At 41.3% G+C, this 10,013-nt stretch overlaps 1 protein-coding gene across 1 annotated transcript in view; it reads right to left on the bottom strand.

Annotated features, from left to right (window-relative positions):
- The window catches only part of IL12RB2 (interleukin 12 receptor subunit beta 2), a 103,437-nt gene that overhangs the window by 65,582 nt on the left and 27,842 nt on the right, over positions 1-10,013 (bottom strand). Inside the window, exons 9-10 of the mRNA XM_023730397.1 lie at positions 7,200-7,279; positions 3,664-3,749 (exon numbers count right to left, since the gene is read on the bottom strand). Of these exons, the coding sequence (XP_023586165.1) occupies positions 3,664-3,749; positions 7,200-7,279 (166 nt within the window). The remainder of the gene's footprint in view (positions 1-3,663; positions 3,750-7,199; positions 7,280-10,013) is intronic.

Here is a 10,013-nt window from a genome sequence, read left to right as displayed (position 1 = left end):
ACAGAGTAGAACTGCCCCCAGAGAGTTTCCAAGGAGCACCTGGTGGATTCAAAATGCCAACCTTTTGGTTAGCAGCCATAGCACTTAACTACTATGCCACCAGGGTCTCCATGTTCTATGTTAGCTAACTGAAAATCCTCTATATTTCAGCTGACATACATATGTGACTAGCAAGCAAGGGAGAGTGACCCACTCTTCTTTAAAATATCTTCAGAAATTCTGTGCCAGCCAGTGATGGGGTAAAAGTTGGGAAAGCAGGAGATAGAGGTGACCATTGCAACAAAACAACAGAAACTTTCCCCCTACTGCTTTTGTATTAAAATATTGATTCTGAGGTGTTGTTGTTGTTGTTAAGTGCTGTTGAGTCAGTTCTGACTCATAGCGACCGTGTGTACAACAGAATGAAACACTGCCCAGTCCTGTGCCATCCTCACAATTGTTGTTATGCTTGAGCCCATTGTTGTAGCCACTATGTCAATCCATCTGGTTGACAGTCTTCTTATCTTTCGCTGACCCTCTACTTTACCAAGCATGATGTCCTTCTCCAGGGACTGGTCCCTTCTGACAACATGTCCAAAGTATGTAAGATGAAGTTGCCATCCTTGCTTCCAAGGAGCATTCTGGTTGTACTTCTTCCAAGACAGATTTGTTTGTTCTTTTGGCAATCCACGGTATATTCAATATTCTTTGCCAACACCATAATTCAAAGGCATCGATTCTTTTTCAGTCTTCCTTATTCATTGTCCAGCTTTCACATGCATATGAAGCAATTGAAAACATCATGGCTTGAGTGAGGCGCACCTTAGTCCTCAAAGTGACAGCTTTGTTTTTTTAAGGAGGTTTTTTGCTGCAGATTTGCCTAATGCAATACGTTGTTTGATTTCTTGACTGCTGCTTCCATAGGCATTGATTGTGGACCCAAGCAAAATGCAATCTTTGAAAATTTCAGTATTTTCTCCAAATTGGATACCTCCTGTAATAATATAAGAGCCTCAGGCTCCTAGCAGCCAATCCTCCCTGGGAATTTACTTTTTCCCACATTAATATAAATCAGGTTACAAACAATACTTTACTTTTACTGAACTTCTTTCATATGAGAAGGCCAAAGAATCCATCCCTTCAACAGCACCATGGGATATAGTTTGAAATACTCCCCGTATGAAAAAGAGAAATGCAGGAAGAAAAAGTGAAGGGGCTGAATGAGCTGCCCCCAAATGCAGCAGGTCTCTGTGGCTGTGCTGGGTTCTCTCCAGGGGAAGCTTGGTGGAGGGGACTTGTTATTTTTTCTTTCACCTTCTGTGGTTTGAGGAAAGCTATTTATCAAAATGAGTTATCTCATTTAATAAATGAATAAATCAGTAAACCAGTTGCCGTCGAGTCGATTCTGACTCATGGTGACCCCATGTGTGTCAGAGTAGAACTGTGCTCCGTAGGGTTTTCAATGGCTGATTTTTCTGGAAGTAGATTACCAGGCCTTTCTTCTGAGTTGTCTCTGGGTAGATTTGAACCACCAACCTTTCCGTTAGTAGCTGAGCATCTTAACTGTTTACACCATCCGGAGACTCCAATAAATTAACAAAAAGCACCAAATCTTTTACTCCTTCTTTTGGAACCAAGAGTTTTCTTAATTCTCTTCTTTACTGCTTGTCTAGGCATTCGAGCTGTGTGGTCCAATATGGGAGCCACTTTGCGGAAGAGGCTACTGAGCCCTTAAAATGCAGCTAGTCCGAACTGAGATGTGCTCTGAGTGTAAAACACACTATGGTTTTTCTTAGTAGGAAAAAAAGAATGCGAAATGTCTCACTAATAATTTTTAAATATTGATTAGGTATTGAAGGGGTAACATTCTAGATATATTGGGGTCAGTAAAATATATGATTAAAATGAATTTTGCCTGTTTCTTTTTACTTTTTTAAATGTGGCTACAAGAAAATTTAAAATTATGCATGTGGTTCACATTTGTGGCTTGTGTTATATTTCTGTGGGACAGCAAGGGCCTCCTGCTAAACGCTGTCCCCAGCCTTTGTCCTGGCCAACCCATTCTTTTGGGGTCAGCCCAGTATTGCCTAGCAAGAGGTCCTTCTCAGACTCATCGCCCAGCGCCCCCTCTGCTGGGCCATCCTGACCTTCATTCCCATGGATCTCTGAACTCATCCTCAATGCCCTGAGCACCCTCATCATCCTGCTCTTTTTCCTGTCCTCTCGCTGGACTGTGAGCTCCCTGACAGGAAGGCAGGATTTGTCTTGTTCACATCCATGTCCCTGGCTCGTAGCACAGTGTCTAGCACTAACCAAATCCCTTACCCTCGAGTCGATTCCAACTCATAGCAACCCTACAGCACAGAGTAGAACTGCCTCATAGGGTTTCCAAGGAGCGGCTGGTGGATTTGAACTGCCGACCTTTTGGTTAGCAGCCAAGCTCTTAATCACTAGGCCACCAGGGCTCTGTCTAGCACTAAAGAGGTGCTTAGAAATATTTGCTTGGAAGAATGAATGAATAAATACGCAAATGAGTGAATTCAGCTTGATTTGTACATAGGTCATTTCTCTTCCAGCCCCATGGCCTCAGCCATAATTTCAGGAAGTTTGTTTGTGATTTGCCACGATCAAACCAGTGAGAGGACTCGGAAGAAACCGACAGAGGAAACTGGAAAGTTTAGTGTGACACTGACCAGCTGTCTTATCTTTTTCACGTTACTCATGTATTCAGGGTAATTTTCTTCTTAAAGAATACACACTGTATCAACCAGCAGAAAAGCTGAATCATGGATTGAATTGCTTAATCAAGGCAAGGGAAACGACATGACGTTTTGCACTGAAGTAGACGGCAGAGGGGATTAGAGGAAGGGAATTGTTAAAAGCGCCCAGCCGGGAAGGGGTCTAACACAGCACTGGGGCTGTCTGTGATAAAGCGACATATTCCACTTGGAGAAGAGTTGCTTTGTGTTATTGTATTTATTGTTTTAGCGCCTGGGTGTTTTTATTTTGTTTCATAGATTAAGTTGTATGTTTTGGCTTCAACACACAATGTGTTGTTTTTTTTTTTCCTCTTAAAAATAGCTATGATAAAAAATAGTACAGGATATTTTTGAGGAAATGGAGCTTTTAGAGTAGGAACCAAGGTGTGGGAAAATGAGTAACTACAGGAAGCACGGCAACAAAGCCAAGGGCTCCTTCGGTCTCAACACACACACACACATTCACACATACTCACACTCATACTTATAGGCATTGACTCATACACATGCATACTCACATACATACATGCACTCACACTCACACAATGTACACCCGCGTACATACTCACACATACACCTCACACACACACACATACTCATATACATACACGCCTCACATTCATCCACATATACCTCTCACACACACATAATCATTCACATACATACACACCCCACACTCACACACACATACACAACTCTCACACATATTACTCACACACATACACACTCACACATACTCACACCCCTTACACACACACAACTCTCACACACACTCACACACACTCACACTGACATCTATCACACCCACACACACAGAAGCTGCACCACCCATTCATCATCAAGTTCTCCTCTACTGTAAACATCCTATAACAGTGAAAGGGCACCTGGGATGCAAGAGAAGTGTGCTCTCACTTTCTTCACAGGCTAATTGGGCTGTACTTGGGGCTTCCTGTGGTGCCAAGGCCTGAAGTTTCTCTGCAGTGGCTGGGTGTCCCTCTCTCCTGGTTTCCCCTTATTGCTCAAAGGAAAAAAAAAAAATCAATGGAAAACCACCACACGCACGTCTTTGCTTCCTTTCCCTAGTAAGATGTCATTTGGGCTCCACCACAAAGCACCTGATCCAAACGTCTCGTCTGACATTTCGATGAGTTCCTTGTGCCACTGCACCACCCCTTCGAGTCCCCAAAGCATGCCGGAGAGTGACATCAGGAATCTCCAATTCAAGGAGTGGGACAGGTGAGGTTCAAAACACAGGTGGCAGTGATTTCAGCCAAGGAAAGGCCCCATGAGCAAACACCATATCACCTGAAGTTCCCTCATCGGAAATCACTTCACCCTCTAGACCTGAGTTTCCATGTTTGTAAAATGAGGGGTGGAACTAGATGTCACTTACCGCCCCTTTCACTCTGGCCATCTGTGATTCTGTGGCCCAAAGCAGGACTGCTCATCTCATTAACTCTGGCCAGTGTTTTTATTCCCACTCCCTGGTGAGTAGCCTGTTTGGGGCCACTGAAAAAGCCCAGATTTGACAGAACAGGACTTAATCCTGTAATTGCCCTGCAAAGCTTAGGACTGGGCCTTTTCTTAAGAAGCCTGGTTGGATAGAGAACCACTGAAGGTTTTCAAGTTGCCCTGTCACGACTATTATCTGGCACCAAATTGTAGAAGCTTCTAACATTTATGTTTTTGGTTTCTCATATGGACCAAATATATATATATATATATATGTGAATGTGTGTGTGTGTGTGTGTGTATATATATATACATATACTTATATCTATCTATATGTATATCTATATGTAGATATATATTCAGACCAAAACATCCTTCTTGGGCTACCACAATTCTGGCTCCACAAAAGGAAAGATTTTCTAATGATAAGAGACATCCAACCACAGGATGGGCCATCTACAAAGTAGGCTCTCCCTGTCCCAGAAAGTCCCATCAGAGACATGTGTCTGTCCTGGCTGGAGCAGGAGTGATGTCTACAATGGGAGGAAGGGTGGGCTGTTGTTGTAATTCTCATGGTGACCCAAAGCACAACTGAACGAAATGCTGCCCGGTTTGGTGCCATCCCCATGATCAGTTGCAGATTGGATCAAGGGTGGATTAGAAGAACATTAAACCGAACCAAAACCAAACCAGCTGGCCACTGGGTTGATTCCGACTCATGGCGGCCCAATGTGTTGCAGAGTAGAACTATGCTCCACAGCCTTTTTGTGGCTGTGACATTTTAGAAGCATATTGTAAGGCCTTTCTTGCAAAGTACCTCTGGGAGGGTTTGAACTGCCAACCTATCAGTTAGTAGTTGAGTGCTTAATCGATTGTGCCACCCAGGATGCCAGAAGAACATTGAAATCCTTTCTAATTCTGCGATCTCATTTTAGAACTTCAGTGTTGTAAGGATAAGAACAAGATCAAAATGAGCTGGAGAGAAGAATTTGCATATGCATGTTTGCTAAGTATTACCTGTGGCTAACAAATATTTACTTTGACTTCACGCTGGTACTGGTTTCAGAGTGCTCATGCCTTTTATAAACTCTGTTACAGTGAGAAGCACCATCAGGCATGGAACTGGGCTTTCATTATTAGAATAAAAATTCATGATGTATTAGCCATTTAATTTTACCTTGGTGGCCCTAGTGATTTTCTGTATTTGTGTCCTCTCATTGACTGATCCCCACATGGTCTAGTCAGCTATGCAGATACTGGTAGCATCACTCTCATTCGCCTGAGAGAAATCCTTGAGTAGAGAGAGTGAATAAGCCTAAAACAGCTTATCTTTCAGATCACTGTTGGGGACTTTTTTGGGGGGGGCAGAATTTTTATGGGAGAGGAATTTTGGTTTTAACCAGTTGCTAACTTGAGAAAATGACAACCAAGAGCCAAGAATGAGCTGGGTTCTTCTATAATATTCACAAATTATGGCTGTTCTAAATGCCTTGCTGTGAAAACTGTCTTCCCGTTAAAAGTGGCTTTATTTTAAAATAAATTTTAAGCTGCAGTTTTAGTTTCAAAGTGAAGAGCTGGATTATGACTCACCGAGCTATTTATAGTAGGTCTCCTTTTATAGCAGACATTTTGCATGTGTGTGTGAGAAAGAGAGAAAAAGGGAGCAAGCACTCATGCCTTAAAACCAAAGAAGATTGCAATTACCAAAACCCATCATGTTAACCCCATCAGAGGACTTTACAGTCATTACTCTGACTCTTGTGATTTGATGCTCATCAAATTCATAATTTCAAAACTATTTATTTAACCTTAACTGGAAGAAGTGTAATGAAAGCGATATGGGGGTGGGGAAATAAAAAAGAGTACAGCTCACCCCAAAATCTCTTCTTACGAGCCTGTCAATCAGTGGCTCCATTCAAATAGTATTTTCTTTCAACAAGGATGAGTCACGGTGTGGCTGAAAGAGTTCTGGGTGAGGTTTCAGTACCACTTAGCGCTGGGTGACTTAGGGCAAGTATTCGCTCTGTGTAACCCCCAATTTTTTTTTTCTTTTAAATCTACGTGGGGATACTAGTACCTACCTCACAGGGCTTTTATGAGGATTAAATGAAATGACAATGCCAGCTTTCAGTACTTTGTGAAACTTTTGCATTCTGTAATAATGTTAGACTTCATTGTTTTCTGGAAGATTGTTCAATTTGCTACTGTTTTATTACTATTCCTGAGATAAGATTGCTTTCTGTACCTATTGTTTTCTGTCACTACTAGTATTTCAAAGTCCCTGAGTGGTGCAAATGGTTAATGTGGTCAGCTGTTAACCAAAAGGCTGGTAATTCAAATCCACCCAGAGGTGCCTCAAAAGAAAGGCCTGGCAATCTACTTCTGAAAAATCAGTCACTGAAAACCCTATGGAGCACAGTTCTGTTCTGACATACACACATGGGGTCACCATAAGCCAAGATGACGGGACTGCAACTGGTTTTTTATCAGTATTCCAGAGGTGAGACAGCTTCCTTTCCATCCTCTCCCTTTTCAATGACTATGGAAAATATATTTCTAAATATCCACATCCATAGCTTCCCCGTTGTTTATTTCCCAACCAGTGAATAAGTAAGATGGCATGGTCACTGCTGGGTATATTGTGTGTAGGAGAGATGGGAGTGAGCAGAGAGTCAGAAATGAGAAGAGTCTGAAGAGATGGTGTAGTTGGGGTCAGAGGGTGGGAATGCCTGGGGGATGGAAACGGACCTTGATTGACTGAGAGTGGGGTGAGGAAAGGATGTGATTGTGCAGATGAGGGAACTCGGTCAGAGCGCTCATCCTTATCTGTCAAAGGCAAATGACATTGAACCATGTATCATGAGGATATGTCTGAGAAGAGCTTCAACCAAGTCACTGAAGTCTCATTTCAAAGCCACAATGGAAGTGGAAGGTCTTTCCTGCCTTGAAACTCATCATTTATTTGAATATATAATTTCTTTGAATTTTAAATTGACACTGAAAACGTACCTTCCAGAAAAGAGAAATCTGTTGTTTATTGTAGTTGATGTGCTGTTTCATGTACCAGACATCTAACATCCCAGTAGGCTCTGTTTTGAAGGGGAAAAAAACATCTTTTTTATATATATCTACACAAGTAAAACCTTTAAAAATCAATTGATTATCTAGTAAATAATTCTAGGAAAGCAGAGGTATAGGGCAAATTTAGTTTTCTGTGTACTCCAGTATTTTCCTTTTTTTAAAAAAAAAACAATGGAAGGATGTAACAGAATGGACATATATACCTTTGGCCATAAAAGTCAGAAAAAACAAGGTTACTTTAAAAAGAAAATTTTAAAAATGTAACGTGTTAATAAAATAACTCAAAGAAAATATGTATGTATGATTATTTCTATTTTATTGGACTGGAGAAAGAATTCTCAACAGAAAAGTACAGACATAAATCATAAAGAAACATGTTTTTTGATCTTGAAAAAAAATTAGACTTCTGTATGTTAAACAAAACCTCCTTTTATATGAAGTATAATACAAATGGCAAACCTTATGTTCATCTCCATTCCTGAACCTATCACGTTGTATATAAGTATTTAGTTTCATAATCATTAGGCAATGAGCTATTTGAAGGCATGACCTATCTCATTTGTCTTAATATTCCACATACTTATTAGCACAGCACTTGGAATGTATTAGGCTTTCAATAATTGTTTGTTAAATGATGAACAAGTGAACAAATCAGGACTATTATCTACTTAATGCGGAAACCCAGGCTGAACTGATGGAAGAAATAACCACCAAACTGAGACAATGGTCCAACATGACCTAACTTAGCTTGAGAAAGGCAAACAAACATACTTAAAAAGAGATTGAATAATCAACTGGTGGTGCAGTGGTTAGGAGCTCCGCAGCTAACCAAAAGGTTGGCAGTTTGAATCTACCAGCTGCTCCTTAGAAACCCTATGGGGCCGCTCTACTCTGTCCGATAAGGTCGCTATGAGTCAGAATCAACTTGATGGCAACGGGTTTTTGGTTTTGTGTGTGAGTGTGTATGTGTAAGACTGTGAGTGTGTGTGTGTGTGTGTGTGTGCGTGTGAAGTAGTTTTCCTCTACTATCAGTTATTTAGGAATCTCTGGGTGGTGCAAACAGTTACACTCTTGGCTACTACTAAGGTTGCTGGTTCAAGTCCGCACAGAGGTACTTCTGAAGAAAGGTCTGGAGATCTACTTCCAAAAAATCAGCCACTGAAAACCTTAGGAAACAAAGTTCTACTGTGTCACACATGGGGTAGCCATGAGTCAGAATCCACTCGACAGCAACTGTTTTTTTTTTTTTTTTTTGATATGATCATTTATCTTTTATTGTGTATTTTAAAATGCCATTTTTTAATTTAAAGTTCCTCAAAATACTTGAGAGAAGAGGGTGAGGCACAAGATTTGGGCATGGTAGAAATGTTAACTTACAAAAATAATCAAGAAAATCCAAACAAAAGCAAAACCAACAGCAAACAACAATCAAAATGTGTGACGACAAAGATTCAGAGGTAAGCTTATCTCATCCCACACTGTACGGCCTCTAGGTCTTACTGTGGTGTTCAGGATAATAACAAGCAGATTTGTCAGACCAACATTCCTTTCTTCTCTTCTTTTTTTTCTTTTAAACAGAGCGCATCAACCGTTTTTTTATAAGTTACTTATATTTGTTTTGATTCACAGCCAGGGATAGACTCAACAGAAACAACCACTAAAAGGAGGCTTCGACGGCATCAATCTAACTTCTGAAACAGTGAAACATAATGTGTGTTTGAGGTGAGGCTGCGTTGGGATTTCTTCTGGTATAGCAAAGCCCATTTCACCTGATGGAAATTTCCAGAAAATTAAGTCCTCATTTGGGTAACGGAAGACAAGCAGTCGCGTAGAGGAGAAAAGGAAAAGGGGACAAATACTGAGCACATACTGTGGGCCGGTCCTGCGTGGGCCCATTCACCAGTGCTGTCTCACGGCCTCCTCACACCCTGGGACGTAGCTATAAGGCCAGCAGTGGTTAAAGGGTGAATTCCAGAGCCAGACCATCTACGGGCAAATCCTGAACCGTGATCTTGAGCACACATTAGCCGCTTTTCTCAATGTCGAATGAGGATAATAATGCCATACATCACATGGAGCTGCTGTGAGAATTTAAATGAATAGAACAGTGCCTGACACATAGCGAGCATCGGTAAGTTTAACTATTGTTATTATCTTCATCTGAAAACCGAAGCACTGAGAGGTTAAGGCAGGGTCCAAGGTCCCAGAACTAATAAGCAGAGAATCCAGGCTTTGGACACAGGTCTGTTTGACCACATAGCCCGTGGTCTTTGCAGTGGCTTGGTTCTATGCAGGCTTAAGTTTCTCTACAATGCTTCCATCTCCTATCTTGTGGGCCTTCTTCTTGTCCTATTCTCTTCCTTTGTCACTGCCTCTTCCTGCCTCTCTCGCCTTCTTCTCTTCTGTTTTTTCTAAACACTCACTTCTTTTCCTTTCTAAAGGCTTCTTTTCTTTTCCCTTCCTTCCCACCGGTGGTAATATTTGCCCTTGCGTCAAGGACTTAGGGTAAAGAAATGTTTACATAAAACATTCTGAAAATGTTTCCAATCCATCAGGATTATGAAGAATGACACAGGAATCAAGCCAGGGACTTCTTTCTGCCGGTCCAGATACAAAAATGAAAACAAACAAACAAAAAAAACCCCACAAGTCTTAAAAGCCTGTGAGCAGCCAGCTAAGATACTCCACTGGTCTCACCCCTTCGGGAGCAAGGGAGAATGAACAGAACAGGATACAAGGAAA

Source organism: Trichechus manatus, unplaced genomic scaffold (assembly GCF_000243295.1).
Source record: "Trichechus manatus latirostris isolate Lorelei unplaced genomic scaffold, TriManLat1.0 scaffold00003, whole genome shotgun sequence".
Taxonomy (NCBI): Eukaryota; Metazoa; Chordata; class Mammalia; order Sirenia; family Trichechidae; genus Trichechus; species Trichechus manatus.
The sequence above is the reverse complement of the archived record's forward strand: the minus strand, read 5'-3'. Positions and strand labels throughout refer to the sequence as shown.